The sequence below is a fragment of the Trichomycterus rosablanca genome, chromosome 13 (assembly GCF_030014385.1).
Source record: "Trichomycterus rosablanca isolate fTriRos1 chromosome 13, fTriRos1.hap1, whole genome shotgun sequence".
Taxonomy (NCBI): Eukaryota; Metazoa; Chordata; class Actinopteri; order Siluriformes; family Trichomycteridae; genus Trichomycterus; species Trichomycterus rosablanca.
Window position 1 is genome coordinate 9261585 of NC_086000.1, and position 23623 is coordinate 9285207.

General features: G+C 45.4%; 2 protein-coding genes across 2 annotated transcripts; both read right to left on the bottom strand.

The window, feature by feature from the left end:
- Positions 1-8363: 8363 nt before the first annotated feature.
- Positions 8364-10107, bottom strand: LOC134325419 (titin-like). The gene is made up of 3 exons (XM_063007600.1): positions 8841-10107; positions 8616-8753; positions 8364-8515 (listed from the first exon to the last, which is right to left on the bottom strand). Exons 1-3 carry the CDS (start codon positions 10093-10095, stop codon positions 8448-8450), a joined length of 1461 nt encoding a protein of 486 aa, XP_062863670.1. The 5' UTR covers positions 10096-10107; the 3' UTR covers positions 8364-8447.
- A 9438-nt stretch (positions 10108-19545) lies between these two features.
- On the bottom strand, positions 19546-21138 carry LOC134325408 (uncharacterized). The gene is made up of 3 exons (XM_063007589.1): positions 20023-21138; positions 19798-19935; positions 19546-19697 (listed from the first exon to the last, which is right to left on the bottom strand). The coding sequence occupies exons 1-3, from the start codon at positions 21107-21109 to the stop codon at positions 19630-19632; spliced, it is 1293 nt and encodes a 430-aa protein (XP_062863659.1). The 5' UTR covers positions 21110-21138; the 3' UTR covers positions 19546-19629.
- Positions 21139-23623: the final 2485 nt, after the last annotated feature.

The following is a 23623-nucleotide window of genomic DNA, read 5'->3' on the forward strand; positions in this document are numbered from 1 at the left end:
TGTTCACCCTCTCATGGAGACGCTTCCCTGATATCTGTGGCCTCTTTCAGCACAAAACTAAAATGCTTTAGGAACGGTTTGAGGAGCAAAACAACCAGTTTGAGGTGTCGACCTGGACTCCAAATTCCCCAGATCTCGATCCGATCGAGCATCTGTGGGACGTGCTGGACAAACAAGTCCGATCCATGGAGGCTCCACCTCACAACCTACAGGAGTTAAAGGATCTGCTGCTGACATCATGGTGCCAGGTGGTGTGGAGTCCATGCCTTGACGGGTCAGGGCTGTTTTGGCAGCAAAAGCGGGGGACCAACACAATATTAGGAAGGTGGTCATAATGTTATACCTGATCAGTGGATTATTATTACTATATTTGTATTAGCCCCAGTCCCAGCCACTGAGAAGCACCTTTATATACTGATGCTGCCACCACCATGTTTCACAGTAAGGATGATATTAGCCTCAATCGAGTACAAGCCAAGATTTTTTATTTCTATTTTGTCACAATTAGCACAAATTCCAACAGACACACTGCAAAATCTTATGGAAACATGGGTGGAGGTATTTGTATATTTGTATATTTATAGCATTGGTATCGGAATGGGATGTCCATCAAGCTGATGCTCGTCCACACCCTGTACAGTCCCAGATTTGGCAGTATTAATGACCCTGATCTCTCCGGTCCAGGATCAATTCAAGCTCAGTGCGTGTGGCTTTAAATCAGCAAGTTAGCATCAATTATATCAGTCATGGGTGAGACGGCGGCGCCTGATAGCCCAACGCGTTTTACGGCTGATGATAAAAGCTAAAGAGCCGAAAAGAAAACGTGCACCCTGACAAAGCCTGAAAATGCGGCACGTCCTTCTCTCGTGCCCTTGAGGGGCATTTAGGACGGAGCTTGTGGATGGGGGGCAATAAATCAGGAGGCAAAATTGTAAAGGATCACTGCCGACCTCCAGAGATTGATGTGAGCGCAGGTGTACGTTTCATTTAACACTTACAAAATGATATAATGAAAATAATGTGAGCTGCCCTGCTGCCACTACCTACCTGATCAGCTGCCTCAGTAGAGAGGATTCTAATAAGACATGAAACTCATAAGGCAGATTATTTAGACACAGTTTTAGCTTACTAAGCTAACACAGTTATCATCAGGATATTCAAACCGATGGGCTGAGGCTGCACAACCCGCTAGCACGCTGGCAACGTCTTCCTCCATGTACCGAAAACAGTTAAACTGTCCCTGACGAGCATGAATTTACAACCCGAAATCAGTGCAATAAAGGAGCCTTATGTTAACCATGTCCTGAAGCGGCGTCGACTTCGCTGGGCTCGGGGGCATCTAGGACGGACCATCACACAGTGGAAACGTGTCTTGTGGTCAGATATATCAGCAATCCGGGTCTTTTTTGGAACAAATGGACGCCGTGTGCTCCGAACCAAAGACAGAAAGGATCCAGACTGTTATTAGCAACAAGTCCAAAAGCCAAGGTCTGTCATGGTATGGGGTGTGTCAGTACCAGAGTCTGTCATGGTATGAGGGTGTGTCAGTACCAGGGTGTGTCATGGTATGGGGGTGTGTCAGTACCAGGGTCTGTCATGGTATGGGGTGTGTCAGTACCAGGGTCTGTCATGGTATGGGGTGTGTCAGTATCAGGGTCTGTCATGGTATGGGGTGTGTCAGTACCAGGGTGTGTCATGGTATGGGGTGTGTCAGTACCAGGGTGTATCATGGTATGGGGTGTGTCAGTACCAGGGTGTGTCATGGTATGGGGTGTGTCAGTACCAGGGTGTGTCATGGTATGGGGTGTGTCAGTACCAGGGTGTGTCATGGTATGGGGTGTGTCAGTACCAGGGTGTGTCATGGTATGGGGTGTGTCAGTACCAGGGTCTGTCATGGTATGGGGTGTGTCAGTACCAGGGTCTGTCATGGTATGGGGTGTGTCAGTATCAGGGTCTGTCATGGTATGGGGTGTGTCAGTACCAGGGTGTGTCATGGTATGGGGTGTGTCAGTACCAGGGTGTATCATGGTATGGGGTGTGTCAGTACCAGGGTGTGTCATGGTATGGGGTGTGTCAGTACCAGGGTGTATCATGGTATGGGGTGTGTCAGTACCAGGGTGTGTCATGGTATGGGGTGTGTCAGTACCAGGGTCTGTCATGGTATGGGGTGTGTCAGTACCAGGGTCTGTCATGGTATGGGGGTGTGTCAGTACCAGGGTGTGTCATGGTATGGGGGTGTGTCAGTACCAGGGTGTGTCATGGTATGGGGGTGTGTCAGTACCAGGGTCTGTCATGGGTGAGATTTTATAGACTTTGCAAATAAATTATTCAGAGGTTTGCAGGTACCGCCATCCAATGTTGGTGTTCTTGGCAGTTTTTCTGACATTTGTATTATTCATATCGATATCGGAATTATATCGTATCGACCGAAATTAGGAGTTATATCGTGATATAAATTTTAGACATATCTTCCAGCCCTAATTTCATTACTATAAAAATTATTTTTTTTTATTAGTGTAGCCTTATTTATCAATAAAACATCTGATAAATCATAACACCTGGACTGTCTCACGGATATCAAGGGCAGCACAATTCTTAATATCTATTGTGGCTTCTTCTGGGGATCCACCAAAGAGCACATGCAGGATTGCTGGGCTTAATCCACCTAGGCATGGCCCACCATGTAGAAATGAATGACCCATCATTCGGCCAGCAACGACAAAGAAGTCACTCTCCAAAAGGAAATGGGAAGTGGAGGGAATCAAGTGTTCTTTTTCACCCTCAAAAAGAAGAGTTCCTCCTGGCACTTAACATGAAACAAAATTCTGAACACATAGGTAGTAATCTAAAGGACACTGATATTCTGCTTCCATACTAGGGCTGCACAATATTGGAAAAACTCACATTGCAATATACACTATATTGCCAAAAGTATTTGCTCGTCTGCCTTCGCACGCATATGAACTTGAGTGACTCCCATTCTTAATCCATAGGCATTAATATACAGGTGGTCCCCTTTTTGCAGCTCTAACAGCAGGTTTGGAACTCTGCAGTTATTGAGTCAGCAGAGCGTTCCAGACTTTTATGCAGTACGAGCCGCCTCAGCACTTGGAGACCCCGCTCTGTAACTTTACGTGGTCTACCACTTTGTGGCTGAGTTGCTGTCGTTCCCAATCACTTCCACTCTGTTATAATAGCACTGAGAGGTGACTGTGGAATATTTAGTAGTGAGGAAATTTCACGACTGGACTTGTTGCACAGGTGGCATCCTATCATGGTACCACGCTGGAATTCACTGAGCTCCTGAGAGCGACCCGTTCTTTCACTAATGTTTGTAGAAGCAGTCTGCATGCCGAGGTGCTCGGTTTTATACACCTGTGGCCATAGAAGTGATTGAACACCTAAATTCAATTATTTGGATGGGTGAGTGAATACTTTTGGCGATATAGTGTGTGTGTGTAATTACAAAGTTATTGATAAATAGTAAATAGCATAAAATAAATGATATTGGGCAGATATAATTTGCCTCTGGCAGATATGTCATGAAAAATGAGAACAGTACAAATGTTCCTTTTGTATTAAGCAGCAAAAAGCATGATGTGTACGATTTTAATTTGCCTTACATGACATTGCACATCCTACGATGTGACTATTGCACATGCGCACATTGCAAATGAGATGCTGAAACAAAATATAGTGCAGCCCAGAGCCGTAGATGTAAGATTCTGTGGCGTTTGTGGGACTTACCACTCTTCCCCGACGTCACAGGCCTTACAGAGCAGTACGGAGCTAGGCCTTTAATAATAGGCCAGCTCGTTAGGGCGAACGACCTGCAGCTGCGGCTCCCTTATTTAAGGGCACGCCGCCTGGCTGCAGGCGTCGCACCTTCTGTCTTGTTTGCTCCTTTTGTTTTGGGCACTGCGGTGTCCGTGGGGACTGCTGACAGCTCCCCCACGCTTCTTTTGTAGTTCTAGAGGTACCCCCGGTGGCATAAGGCCATCAGGGTGTGTAGACCGCAAGGTTGAGGTAATTAGCTTTGCTTTACCTTTCTTAGAAGTAGCGTGGTGCGATCCCGTGCAGTCCTCGAACTGCTTTTTATTTTCTTAGTAGCATTTAGCTTTAGCGGGTGAAGCCAGCCCCGTGTGACGGCGCTGGAGCTTTCACCGCTTTAGTATGCTTATTAAATCTAGCTTGTGGGTTCTGCAACCGTGGGGTGGCGACGCCGTAAAACGCTCGGTTGGTTCGCCAGCAACCTCGGTTCAAATCTGCAGTAGAAGCTTGAGTACCTGTATCATTAACCTGTTCTCTTTACCTTTTTTCTCGGACAGATTGACTCCAGCTGCGGCTAATAAAGGAGCCTTCTGTTCCCCCCGAACTGCACCAGAGGTGATTTCGGGGGCATCCTCTTCCTAGTGGTCCATTGGGTTCTGGAACTGCCTGGTGGTGATGCCGCCAAGCGCTCGGCTACAACGCCACTACCCAGTTCCCCCAACTGGTTTAAGCTGAGCTCGAGTGGGTGCCGCACTGCCTGATGGTGAAGCCGTCAAGCGCTCGGCTATTACGCCTTCACCCGGTTCGGACCCACGTTTGTGAGCTTAACTAGCCAACTAGGATTTTCTCACTATTCTCAACGCGCACTAGCGCCTTTAGCGCATTGCGCCTCTAGCTTACCCCCAGCTGCAGTAGTGCGCTGGTAACACGCCCGGCGCTCCCCTGAGCGACCGGGGTTCGCGTCCAGCGTACTTTAGTTTTTCCCCTTTTTCTTTTATTCTTGCCTGCAGCATCCAGCTGCGTCCATAGGGGTTCTTATGTCAGAATCAGAATCAGAATCAGCTTTATTCGCCAAGTATGTTTACACACACAAGGAATTTGTTTCCGGCTTTTTGTTTTTTTATGTTTGTTTTTTATTTCTGTTTTGTGTGTTTGTTGTTTTTCATTTAAAAAATAAAATTATAATTTCAATTAAACCTCCACGCTTGAGTCCTTTCTCTCCCCACGTAACAGAAAGGTGCGACCATTTCTGGACTCAGTGGAGGACCCCCATTCTCTCCCAAGAATTTTTTTGGGGGGGCACTCCCTGGTTGCTTATAGCAACCTGGGGGAATCCCCCGGTTGCCTGTTGCAACCTGGGGGAACTGGACCGCTGGCTAGGGACCTCAGGAGAGGTCCCTTTAAGGAGGGGGTACTGTAAGATTCTGTGGCGTTTGTGGGACTTACCACTCTTCCCCGACGTCACAGGCCTTACAGAGCAGTACGGAGCTAGGCCTTTAATAATAGGCCAGCTCGTTAGGGCGAACGACCTGCAGCTGCGGCTCCCTTATTTAAGGGCACGCCGCCTGGCTGCAGGCGTCGCACCTTCTGTCTTGTTTGCTCCTTTTGTTTTGGGCACTGCGGTGTCCGTGGGGACTGCTGACGGCTCCCCCACGCTTCTTTTGTAGTTCTAGAGGTACCCCCGGTGGCATAAGGCCATCAGGGTGTGTAGACCGCAAGGTTGAGGTAATTAGCTTTGCTTTACCTTTCTTAGAAGTAGCGTGGTGCGATCCCGTGCAGTCCTCGAACTGCTTTTTATTTTCTTAGTAGCATTTAGCTTTAGCGGGTGAAGCCAGCCCCGTGTGACGGCGCTGGAGCTTTCACCGCTTTAGTATGCTTATTAAATCTAGCTTGTGGGTTCTGCAACCGTGGGGTGGCGACGCCGTAAAACGCTCGGTTGGTTCGCCAGCAACCTCGGTTCAAATCTGCAGTAGAAGCTTGAGTACCTGTATCATTAACCTGTTCTCTTTACCTTTTTTCTCGGACAGATTGACTCCAGCTGCGGCTAATAAAGGAGCCTTCTGTTCCCCCCGAACTGCACCAGAGGTGATTTCGGGGGCATCCTCTTCCTAGTGGTCCATTGGGTTCTGGAACTGCCTGGTGGTGATGCCGCCAAGCGCTCGGCTACAACGCCACTACCCAGTTCCCCCAACTGGTTTAAGCTGAGCTCGAGTGGGTGCCGCACTGCCTGATGGTGAAGCCGTCAAGCGCTCGGCTATTACGCCTTCACCCGGTTCGGACCCACGTTTGTGAGCTTAACTAGCCAACTAGGATTTTCTCACTATTCTCAACGCGCACTAGCGCCTTTAGCGCATTGCGCCACTGGCTTACCCCCAGCTGCAGTAGTGCGCTGGTAACACGCCCGGCGCTCCCCTGAGCGACCGGGGTTCGTGTCCAGCGTCCTTTAGTTTTTCCCCTTTTTCTTTTGTTCTTGCCTGCAGCATCCAGCTGCGTCCATAGGGGTTCTTATGTTTGTTTTTGATTTCTGTTTTGTGTGTTGTTTTTCATTTAAAAAATAAAATTATAATTTCAATTAAACCTCCACGCTTGAGTCCTTTCTCTCCCCACGTAACAGTAGATAGAGAGAGTTGCGACACTCCTTGATCTCGCCGCTACGCGGTCACGTGATTCATGTAACCCTCCAATAGTTCCAAACAAACCCGGCGCTGTCATGTTCTCATATGGGACAGGCAGCAGTGACCGAAATATTAAACGCTAAATAATAAACATTTGTACAATTTCTGGGTATTTTCAGCTGTCTTTACATTTACTGCATCTGCTTTAATGTATTTGGTATATGAAGTGGAAGCTTGATGTTTATAATGACTTGTTAACACACAGTACATTATATTAGCATACATTACATAATGTGATATCATTAAGCAGTAGAGACAATATACAGTACAGAGATTAGACAGTTTTTTGTTTTGTTTTTTGCATAAACTAATCTCCCTTCACTTTCCTGAGGATTCATAATAATAATCATTTTGGTTAAACACTGAGCCATGTGGCTGGATTCATAAAGTTTACCTGCACTGAATGAACAGATTGATAAACACACTACCGTACCTTTAACATTATAGTGCAGGTACAGGAAATAGCTTCATTCATCTCTTATTTCATGAGTGATTAATAATTGATTCCTACATGTAATACATGAATGAATTCATTATGAATATGCACAAGTTCATTTTGTCTAATGTAAGTGGTGGACAAGGTACACAAACCATGTAGTTGAGTTAAAGTAGAGACATCCAAGGTAACATATTACTCCAGTAAAGTACTAGTAAAAGTAAAAATACTCTTTACCTCCACTAAAGTACTAAACTAAATTCAGTGGTGTATAAAGTACCTGAAGGCCGTACTTGAGTAAAAGTACAAGTATCTTACCAGAAATGTACTTAGACAGAAGTAAAAGTCACCTCATGGAATATTACTTGAGTAAAAGTCTAAAAGTATCTGATGTTTAATGTACTTAAGTATTAAAAGTAATTTGATATAAAAATGTACTTAAATATTAAAAGTAGAAGTAAAAAGTAAATGCTGTTAGTATAAACTGAAGCGGTCATTTTGAAAAATATAAAGATTGTTCTTTTAATCTTGTAAACCACCTTAACAACCTTTTTTCTTTCTTTCATCTGAACATGATTTGTCCAATTCATCATTATAATCAGCTGTTGACATCACCTGTTTAAAATCACATCATTTTTTTTTTACCTTAATATTAGCTCTAACTTCCAGCTTTCCAACTGCTCTAAAAGCCAAAACGGAGAGGATGAGAAGAAGCTTTTTCCCACAAGCTATTCGAGTCCTCAACGAAAATAGCATTTAGGACCAATTTACACTACTTGCACAATCTAATTTATACGTATATGTATGTGTATATATTTTGACATATGTATGTGTATATAAGTATATGTATATGAGTATATAAGTGTATGTATATGTATAGATTAGTATTTGAGTATTTATTATTTAGCACATCTGTATAGCATTATGTAGCATTATGTTGCACAGTTTCTGCACTACTTGTCACTTTACACACTTGTTCACTTTAAATTGCTCTTTTTAATTATATTGATAATTTTTCTAATGTTCACTTTACTTTAAATTGCTCTTTTTAATTATATTGATAATTTTTATAATGTTTACTTTAAATTGCTCTTTTTAATTATATTGATAATTTTTCTAATGTTTACTTTAAATTGCTCTTTTTAATTATATTGATAATTTTTCTAATGTTTACTTTAAATTGCTTTTTTTAATTATATTGTTAATTTTTAATTTTATATTGTTTTTATATTGGTAATTTTATATTGTAAATTTTTCTAATGTTTCTAAATTCTTACTTTTAAAAACATTCTATATTTTTTGTATAATATATTTTTTAACTATTTTGTAGTTTTTGTAATGACTGTGGCGGAGCAGTCACTAAAGCATTTCACTGCCAGTTGTACTGTGTACCATGTATGTGACAAATAAACCTTGATTTGATTTGATTCATCGGTCCACCCTCAATACCCAACGTACACAAAATCAGACCAACCAACATGTTCATGAAGGCACTTTATTGTTATTTTGATGTTGGAAAAGTCGGCGTGTGATTGGATGATCTCCGGATCGTCACTACCTCAGCTTCAGACGTTAAAGAACTGGAACCGTTTGGTTCTCAGGCTGGTTCTCCTCGACTTCGGCATCGGGACACCTACACAGCAACACAGAGCCGACATGCACACGTGTTAGAGGAAACTCCAGCGTTACTCCACCTAGCGTGTATAACGTGTATTTCTGAATCTAAACCAGACCTTCATCTTCACACGCGCTCTCCATCAGAGCCCCGGACTCTCCAGGTTGGGCTTCGACGATGGGAACAAGAACGTCGTCCTGCAGCTGCTGGGGGTCTGGTTTGTTTGAAGACACCTTGGAGACGTTCTTCAGTGGATCTGATGGGGAAATGAAACCTAATTCAATTTTTAATGTTCACCTTTATTAGATCACCACCATCTATCTATACAATCCTTCAAACGTACCTTCAGTGCTTCCTCTATCCAGGTTCTGCTCTTTCAGTTTCCATATTTTGTCCTCCAAAGCTGCTGGATCCTTCTTCATGTCCTGGTCTGGTTGTTCCACCAGGTTCAGCGGGGCCACCTGCCTCTCCTCCTTCTTCACGAACTGGTCTGTTTTATTCACTGGGTCCACCTGCCTCTCCTCCTTCTTCACGAACTGGTCTGTTTTATTCACTGGGTCCACCTGCCTCTCCTCCTTCTTTAGCTTATACTCTATAAAACTAACCCTATTTTTTACCTGTCCCTTCCCCTGGTCCTTTAGGATGACCAGCTCTGGTTCTTCCACCAGGTTTAGCGGGTCCACCTGCCTCTCCTCCTTCTTCATCTCATTCTCTATAAAACACACCCTATTTTTTACCTGTCCCTTCCCCTGGTCCTTTAGGATGACCAGCTCTGGTTCTTCCACCAGGTTTAGCGGGTCCACCTGCCTCTCCTCCTTCTTTATCTCATTCTCTATGCAATGAATCTTATTTTTTACATGTCCCATCCACTGGTTCTTCAGGATGACCTGCTCTCTTTCTTCAACCAGGTTCAGCGGGGCCACCTGTTTCTCTACCCTTTTCACGACCTGGTCAGGTTTTTCTACTGGGTCCACCTGCTCCACTGGGTCCACCTGCTCCACTGGGTCCACCTGCTCTAACTTCTTCATCTCAATCTCACAAACCAGAACCACCTTGTTTACTGGTTTCCTCCTCTGGTCCTTTACAACGACCTGTTCTGGTTCTTCCACCAGGTCCCGTGGGGCCACCTGCATCTCTACCTTCTCAGGTTTGTTTTTTCCCAGAACCACCTGCTTCTCCATCTTTGGTGTTTGGTCTGCCTGGTCCTCTAAAACCTTCTGCCCCACTCCTTGCCCCATCTCTTCACCCTTTACCTCATTTCCCTTCTCACCCTCCACGTCCTGCATCTCTACCTTCTGGCGTCTCTGCCACCATTTTCTCTTCTTTACTTTCTTCTCAGGTTTGTTTTTTCCCAGAACCACCTGCTTCTCCATCTTTGGTGTTTGGTCTGCCTGGTCCTCTAAAACCTTCTGCCCCACTCCTTGCCCCATCTCTTCACCCTTTACCCCGTTTCCCTCCTCACCCTCCACGTCCTGCATCTCCACCTTCTGGCGTCTCTGCCACCATTTTCTCTTCTTTACCTTCTTCTCCGGTTCGTTTACCTGCCTGTGCGGCTCGTCTTCGTCAGATGGAAGAGTCCAACAGGAGAACATGTTCATGCTGCTTACTGTCTCGGCGTCTCAGATCAAATGAGCACAAACACATGAAACGCAGCAATTTATACCAGAGGTGTGGAGTGTGGCGATGTCATCATGATGATGTCACAATGTGTGCATGTAGCTGAGAGTGGTGCTGATCATCATCACTGCTGCTCTCAGCATCATTAACCTCTAGTGTAGAGTGGGACAGTGGTGGCCTAGTTGGAGGAGCTTTCAGGCTATAACCCAAAGGTTGAGGGTTCGAATCCCAGTTCTGCCTTTTAGCAAGACCTTTAACCCTGTTTGCTCCAGGGGCGTAACAGCTGGAATACTGCACACCTGTACATGTATACATGACAAATAAAGGCAATCTATTCTATTACCATATACGGATGTACACACACACACACACACACACACACAAGGCATAACATTATGACCACTGACAGCTGAAGTGAATAACACTGATTATCTCTTCGTCACAGCACCTGTTAGTGTGTGGGGGGGGGGGGGTATATTAGACAGCAAGTGAACATTTTATCCTCAAAGTTGATGTTAGAAGCAGTTAGTGAGCGTGAGGATCTGATCGAGTTTGACGAGGGCCAAATTGTGATGGCTAGACGACCGGGTCAGAGCATCTCCAAAACTGCAGCTCTTGTGGGGTGTTCCCGGTCTGCAGTGGTCAGTGTCTATTAAAAGTGCTCCAAGGAGGGAACAGTGGTAAACCGGCGTCAGGGTGATGAGCGGCCAAGGCTCATTGATGGCCCGTGTGATCCGATCCAACAGACGAGCTCCTGTAGCTCAAACTGCTGAAGAAGTTCATGCTGGTTCTGATAGAAAGGTGTCAGAATACACAGAGCATCACAGTTTGTTGCCCATGCTGACCCCTGTCCACCACTGAAAGCACCAACAATGGGCACGTGCACATCAGAACTGGAGCAAGGAGCAATGGAAGAAGGTGGTCTGATCTGATGAATCAGGTTTTTTTTACATCACGTGGACGTCCGGGTGTGTGTGTGTCGCTTACCCGGGGAACACATGGCGCCAGGATGCATTGTGGGGAAGAAGGCAAGCCGGCGGAGGCAGTGTGATGCTTTGGGCGACGTTCTGCTGGGAAACCTTGGGTCCTGCCATCCATGTGGATGTTACTTTGACACGTAGCTCCTACCTAAGCATTGTTGTAGACCATGTTCACCCTCTCATGGAGACGCTTCCCTGATATCTGTGGCCTCTTTCAGCACAAAACTAAAATGCTTTAGGAACGGTTTGAGGAGCAAAACAACCAGTTTGAGGTGTCGACCTGGACTCCAAATTCCCCAGATCTCGATCCGATCGAGCATCTGTGGGACGTGCTGGACAAACAAGTCCGATCCATGGAGGCTCCACCTCACAACCTACAGGAGTTAAAGGATCTGCTGCTGACATCATGGTGCCATGTGGTGTGGAGTCCATGCCTTGACGGGTCAGGGCTGTTTTGGCAGCAAAAGCGGGGGACCAACACAATATTAGGAAGGTGGTCATAATGTTATACCTGATCAGTGGATTATTATTACTATATTTGTATTAGCCCCAGTCCCAGCCACTGAGAAGCACCTTTATATACTGATGCTGCCACCACCATGTTTCACAGTAAGGATGATATTAGCCTCAATCGAGTACAAGCCAAGATTTTTTATTTCTATTTTGTCACAATTAGCACAAATTCCAACAGACACACTGCAAAATCTTATGGAAACATGGGTGGAGGTATTTGTATATTTGTATATTTATAGCATTGGTATCGGAATGGGATGTCCATCAAGCTGATGCTCGTCCACACCCTGTACAGTCCCAGATTTGGCAGTATTAATGACCCTGATCTCTCCGGTCCAGGATCAATTCAAGCTCAGTGCGTGTGGCTTTAAATCAGCAAGTTAGCATCAATTATATCAGTCATGGGTGAGACGGCGGCGCCTGATAGCCCAACGCGTTTTACGGCTGATGATAAAAGCTAAAGAGCCGAAAAGAAAACGTGCACCCTGACAAAGCCTGAAAATGCGGCACGTCCTTCTCTCGTGCCCTTGAGGGGCATTTAGGACGGAGCTTGTGGATGGGGGGCAATAAATCAGGAGGCAAAATTGTAAAGGATCACTGCCGACCTCCAGAGATTGATGTGAGCGCAGGTGTACGTTTCATTTAACACTTACAAAATGATATAATGAAAATAATGTGAGCTGCCCTGCTGCCACTACCTACCTGATCAGCTGCCTCAGTAGAGAGGATTCTAATAAGACATGAAACTCATAAGGCAGATTATTTAGACACAGTTTTAGCTTACTAAGCTAACACAGTTATCATCAGGATATTCAAACCGATGGGCTGAGGCTGCACAACCCGCTAGCACGCTGGCAACGTCTTCCTCCATGTACCGAAAACAGTTAAACTGTCCCTGACGAGCATGAATTTACAACCCGAAATCAGTGCAATAAAGGAGCCTTATGTTAACCATGTCCTGAAGCGGCGTCGACTTCGCTGGGCTCGGGTGCATCTAGGACGGACCATCACAAAGTGGAAACGTGTCTTGTGGTCAGATATATCAGCAATCCGGGTCTTTTTTGGAACAAATGGACGCCGTGTGCTCCGAACCAAAGACAGAAAGGATCCAGACTGTTATTAGCAACAAGTCCAAAAGCCAAGGTCTGTCATGGTATGAGGGTGTGTCAGTACCAGGGTGTGTCATGGTATGAGGGTGTGTCAGTACCAGGGTCTGTCATGGTATGGGGGTGTGTCAGTACCAGGGTGTGTCATGGTATGGGGTGTGTCAGTACCAGGGTGTATCATGGTATGGGGTGTGTCAGTACCAGGGTCTGTCATGGTATGGGGGTGTGTCAGTACCAGGGTGTGTCATGGTATGGGGTGTGTCAGTACCAGGGTGTATCATGGTATGGGGTGTGTCAGTATCAGGGTCTGTCATGGTATGGGGTGTGTCAGTACCAGAGTCTGTCATGGTATGAGGGTGTGTCAGTACCAGGGTGTGTCATGGTATGGGGTGTGTCAGTACCAGGGTCTGTCATGGTATGGGGGCGTGTCAGTACCAGGGTCTGTCATGGTATGGGGGCGTGTCAGTACCAAGGTCTGTCATGGCATGGGGCGTGTCAGTACCAGGGTCTGTCATGGTATGGGGGCGTGTCAGTACCAGGGTCTGTCATGGTATGAGGGTGTGTCAGTACCAGGGTGTGTCATGGTATGGGGGCGTGTCAGTGCCAGGGTGTGTCATGGTATGGGGGCGTGTCAGTACCAGGGTGTTTCATGGTATGGGGGAGTGTCAGTACCAGGGTGTTTCATGGTATGGGGGCGTGTCAGTGCCAGGGTTTGTCATGGTATGGGGGTGTGTGTCAGTACCAGGGTCTGTCATGGTATGGGGTGTGTCAGTACCAGGATCTGTCATGGTATGGGGGTGTGTCAGTATCAGGGTCTGTCATGGTATGGGGTGTGTCAGTACCAGGGTCTTTCATGGTATGGGGTGTGTCAGTACCAGGGTCTGTCATGGTATGGGGTGTGTCAGTACCAGGGTGTGTCATAGTATGGGGGTGTGTCAAAACCAGGGTCTGTCATGGTATGGGGGTGTGTCAGTACCAGGGTCTGTCATGGTATGGGGTGTGTCAGTACCAGGATCTGTCATGGTATGGGGTGTGTCAGTACCAGGGTGTGTCATGGTATGGGGGTGTGTCAGTACCAGGGTCTGTCATGGTATGGGGGTGTGTCAGTACCAGGGTCTGTCATGGTATGGGGTGTGTCAGTACCAGGGTCTGTCATGGTATGGGGTGTGTCAGTATCAGGGTCTGTCATGGTATGGGGTGTGTCAGTACCAGGGTGTGTCATGGTATGGGGTGTGTCAGTACCAGGGTGTATCATGGTATGGGGTGTGTCAGTACCAGGGTGTGTCATGGTATGGGGTGTGTCAGTACCAGGGTGTGTCATGGTATGGGGTGTGTCAGTACCAGGGTCTGTCATGGTATGGGGTGTGTCAGTACCAGGGTCTGTCATGGTATGGGGGTGTGTCAGTACCAGGGTGTGTCATGGTATGGGGGTGTGTCAGTACCAGGGTGTGTCATGGTATGGGGGTGTGTCAGTACCAGGGTCTGTCATGGGTGAGATTTTATAGACTTTGCAAATAAATTATTCAGAGGTTTGCAGGTACCGCCATCCAATGTTGGTGTTCTTGGCAGTTTTTCTGACATTTGTATTATTCATATCGATATCGGAATTATATCGTATCGACCGAAATTAGGAGTTATATCGTGATATAAATTTTAGACATATCTTCCAGCCCTAATTTCATTACTATAAAAATTATTTTTTTTTATTAGTGTAGCCTTATTTATCAATAAAACATCTGATAAATCATAACACCTGGACTGTCTCACGGATATCAAGGGCAGCACAATTCTTAATATCTATTGTGGCTTCTTCTGGGGATCCACCAAAGAGCACATGCAGGATTGCTGGGCTTAATCCACCTAGGCATGGCCCACCATGTAGAAATGAATGACCCATCATTCGGCCAGCAACGACAAAGAAGTCACTCTCCAAAAGGAAATGGGAAGTGGAGGGAATCAAGTGTTCTTTTTCACCCTCAAAAAGAAGAGTTCCTCCTGGCACTTAACATGAAACAAAATTCTGAACACATAGGTAGTAATCTAAAGGACACTGATATTCTGCTTCCATACTAGGGCTGCACAATATTGGAAAAACTCACATTGCAATATACACTATATTGCCAAAAGTATTTGCTCGTCTGCCTTCGCACGCATATGAACTTGAGTGACTCCCATTCTTAATCCATAGGCATTAATATACAGGTGGTCCCCTTTTTGCAGCTCTAACAGCAGGTTTGGAACTCTGCAGTTATTGAGTCAGCAGAGCGTTCCAGACTTTTATGCAGTACGAGCCGCCTCAGCACTTGGAGACCCCGCTCTGTAACTTTACGTGGTCTACCACTTTGTGGCTGAGTTGCTGTCGTTCCCAATCACTTCCACTCTGTTATAATAGCACTGAGAGGTGACTGTGGAATATTTAGTAGTGAGGAAATTTCACGACTGGACTTGTTGCACAGGTGGCATCCTATCATGGTACCACGCTGGAATTCACTGAGCTCCTGAGAGCGACCCGTTCTTTCACTAATGTTTGTAGAAGCAGTCTGCATGCCGAGGTGCTCGGTTTTATACACCTGTGGCCATAGAAGTGATTGAACACCTAAATTCAATTATTTGGATGGGTGAGTGAATACTTTTGGCGATATAGTGTGTGTGTGTAATTACAAAGTTTTTGATAAATAGTAAATAGCATAAAATAAATGATATTGGGCAGATATAATTTGCTGGAGCTTTCACCGCTTTAGTATGCTTATTAAATCTAGCTTGTGGGTTCTGCAACCGTGGGGTGGCGACGCCGTAAAACGCTCGGTTGGTTCGCCAGCAACCTCGGTTCAAATCTGCAGTAGAAGCTTGAGTACCTGTATCATTAACCTGTTCTCTTTACCTTTTTTCTCGGACAGATTGACTCCAGCTGCGGCTAATAAAGGAGCCTTCTGTTCCCCCCGAACTGCACCAGAGGTGATTTCGGGGGCATCCTCTTCCTAGTGGTCCATTGGGTTCTGGAACTGCCTGGTGGTGATGCCGCCAAGCGCTCGGCTACAACGCCACTACCCAGTTCCCCCAACTGGTTTAAGCTGAGCTCGAGTGGGTGCCGCACTGCCTGATGGTGAAGCCGTCAAGCGCTCGGCTATTACGCCTTCACCCGGTTCGGACCCACGTTTGTGAGCTTAACTAGCCAACTAGGATTTTCTCACTATTCTCAACGCGCACTAGCGCCTTTAGCTTACCCCCAGCTGCAGTAGTGCGCTGGTAACACGCCCGGCGCTCCCCTGTGCGACCGGGGTTCGCGTCCAGCGTCCTTTAGTTTTTCCTCTTTTTCTTTTGTTCTTGCCTGCAGCATCCAGCTGCGTCCATAGGGGTTCTTATGTTTGTTTTTGATTTCTGTTTTGTGTGTTTGTTGTTTTTCATTTAAAAAATACAATTATAATTTCAATTAAACCTCCACGCTTGAGTCCTTTCTCTCCCCACGTAACAGAAAGGTGCGACCATTTCTGGACTCAGTGGAGGACCCCCATTCTCTCCCAAGAATTTTTTTTGGGGGGGCACTCCCTGGTTGCTTATAGCAACCTGGGGGAATCCCCCGGTTGCCTGTAGCAACCTGGGGGAACTGGACCGCTGGCTAGGGACCTCAGGAGAGGTCCCTTTAAGGAGGGGGTACTGTAAGATTCTGTGGCGTTTGTGGGACTTACCACTCTTCCCCGACGTCACAGGCCTTACAGAGCAGTACGGAGCTAGGCCTTTAATAATAGGCCAGCTCGTTAGGGCGAACGACCTGCAGCTGCGGCTCCCTTATTTAAGGGCACGCCACCTGGCTGCAGGCGTCGCACCTTCTGTCTTGTTTGCTCCTTTTGTTTTGGGCACTGCGGTGTCCGTGGGGACTGCTGACGGCTCCCCCACGCTTCTTTTGTAGTTCTAGAGGTACCCCCGGTGGCATAAGGCCATCAGGGTGTGTAGACCGCAAGGTTGAGGTAATTAGCTTTGCTTTACCTTTCTTAGAAGTAGCGTGGTGCGATCCCGTGCAGTCCTCGAACTGCTTTTTATTTTCTTAGTAGCATTTAGCTTTAGCGGGTGAAGCCAGCCCCGTGTGACGGCGCTGGAGCTTTCACCGCTTTAGTATGCTTATTAAATCTAGCTTGTGGGTTCTGCAACCGTGGGGTGGCGACGCCGTAAAACGCTCGGTTGGTTCGCCAGCAACCTCGGTTCAAATCTGCAGTAGAAGCTTGAGTACCTGTATCATTAACCTGTTCTCTTTACCTTTTTTCTCGGACAGATTGACTCCAGCTGCGGCTAATAAAGGAGCCTTCTGTTCCCCCCGAACTGCACCAGAGGTGATTTCGGGGGCATCCTCTTCCTAGTGGTCCATTGGGTTCTGGAACTGCCTGGTGGTGATGCCGCCAAGCGCTCGGCTACAACGCCACTACCCAGTTCCCCCAACTGGTTTAAGCTGAGCTCGAGTGGGTGCCGCACTGCCTGATGGTGAAGCCGTCAAGCGCTCGGCTATTACGCCTTCACCCGGTTCGGACCCACGTTTGTGAGCTTAACTAGCCAACTAGGATTTTCTCACTATTCTCAACGCGCACTAGTGCCTTTAGCGCATTGCGCCACTAGCTTACCCCCAGCTGCAGTAGTGCGCTGGTAACACGCCCGGCGCTCCCCTGAGCGACCGGGGTTCGCGTCCAGCGTCCTTTAGTTTTTCCCCTTTTTCTTTTGTTCTTGCCTGCAGCATCCAGCTGCGTCCATAGGGGTTCTTATGTTTGTTTTTGATTTCTGTTTTGTGTGTTGTTTTTCATTTAAAAAATAAAATTATAATTTCAATTAAACCTCCACGCTTGAGTCCTTTCTCTCCCCACGTAACAGTAGATAGAGAGAGTTGCGACACTCCTTGATCTCGCCGCTACGTGGTCACGTGATTCATGTAACCCTCCAATAGTTCCAAACAAACCCGGCGCTGTCATGTTCTCATATGGGACAGGCAGCAGTGACCGAAATATTAAACGCTAAATAATAAACATTTGTACAATTTCTGGGTATTTTCAGCTGTCTTTACATTTACTGCATCTGCTTTAATGTATTTGGTATATGAAGTGGAAGCTTGATGTTTATAATGACTTGTTAACACACAGTACATTATATTAGCATACATTACATAATGTGATATCATTAAGCAGTAGAGACAATATACAGTACAGAGATTAGACAGTTTTTTGTTTTGTTTTTTGCATAAACTAATCTCCCTTCACTTTCCTGAGGATTCATAATAATAATCATTTTGGTTAAACACTGAGCCATGTGGCTGGATTCATAAAGTTTACCTGCACTGAATGAACAGATTGATAAACACACTACCGTACCTTTAACATTATAGTGCAGGTACAGGAAATAGCTTCATTCATCTCTTATTTCATGAGTGATTAATAATTGATTCCTACATGTAATACATGAATGCATTCATTATGAATATGCACAAGTTCATTTTGTCTAATGTAAGTGGTGGACAAGGTACACAAACCATGTAGTTGAGTTAAAGTAGAGACATCCAAGGTAACATATTACTCCAGTAAAGTACTAGTAAAAGTAAAAATACTCTTTACCTCCACTAAAGTACTAAACTAAATTCAGTGGTGTATAAAGTACCTGAAGGCCGTACTTGAGTAAAAGTACAAGTATCTTACCAGAAATGTACTTAGACAGAAGTAAAAGTCACCTCATGGAATATTACTTGAGTAAAAGTCTAAAAGTATCTGATGTTTAATGTACTTAAGTATTAAAAGTAATTTGATATAAAAATGTACTTAAATATTAAAAGTAGAAGTAAAAAGTAAATGCTGTTAGTATAAACTGAAGCGGTCATTTTGAAAAATATAAAGATTGTTCTTTTAATCTTGTGAACCACCTTAACAACCTTTTTTCTTTCTTTCATCTGAACATGATTTGTCCAATTCATCATTATAATCATCTGTTGACATCACCTGTTTAAAATCACATCATTTTTTTTTTACCTTAATATTAGCTCTAACTTCCAGCTTTCCAACTGCTCTAAAAGCCAAAACGGAGAGGATGAGAAGAAGCTTTTTCCCACAAGCTATTCGAGTCCTCAACGAAAATAGCATTTAGGACCAATTTACACTACTTGCACAATCTAATTTATACGTATATGTATGTGTATATATTTTGACATATGTATGTGTATATAAGTATATGTATATGAGTATATAAGTGTATGTATATGTATAGATTAGTATTTGAGTATTTATTATTTAGCACATCTGTATAGCATTATGTAGCATTATGTTGCACAGTTTCTGCACTACTTGTCACTTTACACACTTGTTCACTTTAAATTGCTCTTTTTAATTATATTGATAATTTTTCTAATGTTCACTTTACTTTAAATTGCTCTTTTTAATTATATTGATAATTTTTCTAATGTTTACTTTAAATTGCTCTTTTTAATTATATTGATAATTTTTCTAATGTTTACTTTAAATTGCTCTTTTTAATTATATTGATAATTTTTCTAATGTTTACTTTAAATTGCTTTTTTTAATTATATTGTTAATTTTAAATTTTATATTGTTTTTATATTGGTAATTTTATATTGTAAATTTTTCTAATGTTTCTAAATTCTTACTTTTAAAAACATTCTATATTTTTTGTATAATATATTTTTTAACTATTTTGTAGTTTTTGTAATGACTGTGGCGGAGCAGTCACTAAAGCATTTCACTGCCAGTTGTACTGTGTACCATGTATGTGACAAATAAACCTTGATTTGATTTGATTCATCGGTCCACCCTCAATACCCAACATACACAAAATCAGACCAACCAACATGTTCATGAAGGCACTTTATTGTTATTTTGATGTTGGAAAAGTCGGCGTGTGATTGGATGATCTCCGGATCGTCACCACCTCAGCTTCAGACGTTAAAGAACTGGAACCGTTTGGTTCTCAGGCTGGTTCTCCTCGACTTCGGCATCGGGACACCTACACAGCAACACAGAGCCGACATGCACACGTGTTAGAGGAAACTCCAGCGTTACTCCACCTAGCGTGTATAACGTGTATTTCTGAATCTAAACCAGACCTTCATCTTCACACGCGCTCTCCATCAGAGCCCCGGACTCTCCAGGTTGGGCTTCGACGATGGGAACAAGAACGTCGTCCTGCAGCTGCTGGGGGTCTGGTTTGTTTGAAGACACCTTGGAGACGTTCTTCAGTGGATCTGATGGGGAAATGAAACCTAATTCAATTTTTAATGTTCACCTTTATTAGATCACCACCATCTATCTATACAATCCTTCAAACGTACCTTCAGTGCTTCCTCTATCCAGGTTCTGCTCTTTCAGTTTCCATATTTTGTCCTCCAAAGCTGCTGGATCCTTCTTCATGTCCTGGTCTGGTTGTTCCACCAGGTTCAGCGGGGCCACCTGCCTCTCCTCCTTCTTCACGAACTGGTCTGTTTTATTCACTGGGTCCACCTGCCTCTCCTCCTTCTTCACGAACTGGTCTGTTTTATTCACTGGGTCCACCTGCCTCTCCTCCTTCTTTAGCTTATACTCTATAAAACTAACCCTATTTTTTACCTGTCCCTTCCCCTGGTCCTTTAGGATGACCAGCTCTGGTTCTTCCACCAGGTTTAGCGGGTCCACCTGCCTCTCCTCCTTCTTCATCTCATTCTCTATAAAACACACCCTATTTTTTACCTGTCCCTTCCCCTGGTCCTTTAGGATGACCAGCTCTGGTTCTTCCACCAGGTTTAGCGGGTCCACCTGCCTCTCCTCCTTCTTTATCTCATTCTCTATGCAATGAATCTTATTTTTTACATGTCCCATCCACTGGTTCTTCAGGATGACCTGCTCTGTTTCTTCAACCAGGTTCAGCGGGGCCACCTGTTTCTCTACCCTTTTCACGACCTGGTCAGGTTTTTCCACTGGGTCCACCTGCTCCACTGGGTCCACCTGCTCCACTGGGTCCACCTGCTCTAACTTCTTCATCTCAATCTCACAAACCAGAACCACCTTGTCTACTGGTTTCCTTCTCTGGTCCTTTACAACGACCTGTTCTGGTTCTTCCACCAGGTCCCGTGGGGCCACCTGCATCTCTACCTTCTCAGGTTTGTTTTTTCCCAGAACCACCTGCTTCTCCATCTTTGGTGTTTGGTCTGCCTGGTCCTCTAAAACCTTCTGCCCCACTCCTTGCCCCATCTCTTCACCCTTTACCTCATTTCCCTTCTCACCCTCCACGTCCTGCATCTCTACCTTCTGGCGTCTCTGCCACCATTTTCTCTTCTTTACTTTCTTCTCAGGTTTGTTTTTTCCCAGAACCACCTGCTTCTCCATCTTTGGTGTTTGGTCTGCCTGGTCCTCTAAAACCTTCTGCCCCACTCCTTGCCCCATCTCTTCACCCTTTACCCCGTTTCCCTCCTCACCCTCCACGTCCTGCATCTCCACCTTCTGGCGTCTCTGCCACCATTTTCTCTTCTTTACCTTCTTCTCCGGTTCGTTTACCCGCCTGTGCGGCTCGTCTTCGTCAGATGGAAGAGTCCAACAGGAGAACATGTTCATGCTGCTTACTGTCTCGGCGTCTCAGATCAAATGAGCACAAACACATGAAACGCAGCAATTTATACCAGAGGTGTGGAGTGTGGTGATGTCATCATGATGATGTCACAATGTGTGCATGTAGCTGAGAGTGGTGCTGATCATCTAGTGTAGAGTGGGACAGTGGTGGCCTAGTTGGAGGAGCTTTCGGGCTATAACCCAAAGGTTGAGGGTTCGAATCCCAGTTCTGCCTTTTAGCAAGACCTTTAACCCTGTTTGCTCCAGGGGCGTAACAGCTGGAATACTGCACACCTGTACATGTATACATGACAAATAAAGGCAATCTATTCTATTACCATATACGTATGTACACACACACACACACACACACACACAAGGCATAACATTATGACCACTGACAGCTGAAGTGAATAACACTGATTATCTCTTCATCACAGCACCTGTTAGTGTGGGGGGGAGGGGGGGGTATATTAGACAGCAAGTGAACATTTTATCCTCAAAGTTGATGTTAGAAGCAGTTAGTGAGCGTGAGGATCTGATCGAGTTTGACGAGGGCCAAATTGTGATGGCTAGACGACCGGGTCAGAGCATCTCCAAAACTGCAGCTCTTGTGGGGTGTTCCCGGTCTGCAGTGGTCAGTGTCTATTAAAAGTGCTCCAAGGAGGGAACAGTGGTAAACCGGCGTCAGGGTGATGAGCGGCCAAGGCTCATTGATGGCCCGTGTGATCCGATCCAACAGACGAGCTCCTGTAGCTCAAACTGCTGAAGAAGTTCATGCTGGTTCTGATAGAAAGGTGTCAGAATACACAGAGCATCACAGTTTGTTGCCCATGCTGACCCCTGTCCACCACTGAAAGCACCAACAATGGGCACGTGCACATCAGAACTGGAGCAAGGAGCAATGGAAGAAGGTGGTCTGATCTGATGAATCAGGTTTTTTTTACATCACGTGGACGTCCGGGTGTGTGTGTGTCGCTTACCCGGGGAACACATGGCGCCAGGATGCATTGTGGGGAAGAAGGCAAGCCGGCGGAGGCAGTGTGATGCTTTGGGCGACGTTCTGCTGGGAAACCTTGGGTCCTGCCATCCATGTGGATGTTACTTTGACACGTAGCTCCTACCTAAGCATTGTTGTAGACCATGTTCACCCTCTCATGGAGACGCTTCCCTGATATCTGTGGCCTCTTTCAGCACAAAACTAAAATGCTTTAGGAACGGTTTGAGGAGCAAAACAACCAGTTTGAGGTGTCGACCTGGACTCCAAATTCCCCAGATCTCGATCCGATCGAGCATCTGTGGGACGTGCTGGACAAACAAGTCCGATCCATGGAGGCTCCACCTCACAACCTACAGGAGTTAAAGGATCTGCTGCTGACATCATGGTGCCATGTGGTGTGGAGTCCATGCCTTGATGGGTCAGGGCTGTTTTGGCAGCAAAAGCGGGGGACCAACACAATATTAGGAAGGTGGTCATAATGTTATACCTGATCAGTGGATTATTATTACTATATTTGTATTAGCCCCAGTCCCAGCCACTGAGAAGCACCTTTATATACTGATGCTGCCACCACCATGTTTCACAGTAAGGATGATATTAGCCTCAATCGAGTACAAGCCAAGATTTTTTATTTCTATTTTGTCACAATTAGCACAAATTCCAACAGACACACTGCAAAATCTTATGGAAACATGGGTGGAGGTATTTGTATATTTGTATATTTATAGCATTGGTATCGGAATGGGATGTCCATCAAGCTGATGCTCGTCCACACCCTGTACAGTCCCAGATTTGGCAGTATTAATGACCCTGATCTCTCCGGTCCAGGATCAATTCAAGCTCAGTGCGTGTGGCTTTAAATCAGCAAGTTAGCATCAATTATATCAGTCATGGGTGAGACGGCGGCGCCTGATAGCCCAACGCGTTTTACGGCTGATGATAAAAGCTAAAGAGCCGAAAAGAAAACGTGCACCCTGACAAAGCCTGAAAATGCGGCACGTCCTTCTCTCGTGCCCTTGAGGGGCATTTAGGACGGAGCTTGTGGATGGGGGGCAATAAATCAGGAGGCAAAATTGTAAAGGATCACTGCCGACCTCCAGAGATTGATGTGAGCGCAGGTGTACGTTTCATTTAACACTTACAAAATGATATAATGAAAATAATGTGAGCTGCCCTGCTGCCACTACCTACCTGATCAGCTGCCTCAGTAGAGAGGATTCTAATAAGACATGAAACTCATAAGGCAGATTATTTAGACACAGTTTTAGCTTACTAAGCTAACACAGTTATCATCAGGATATTCAAACCGATGGGCTGAGGCTGCACAACCCGCTAGCACGCTGGCAACGTCT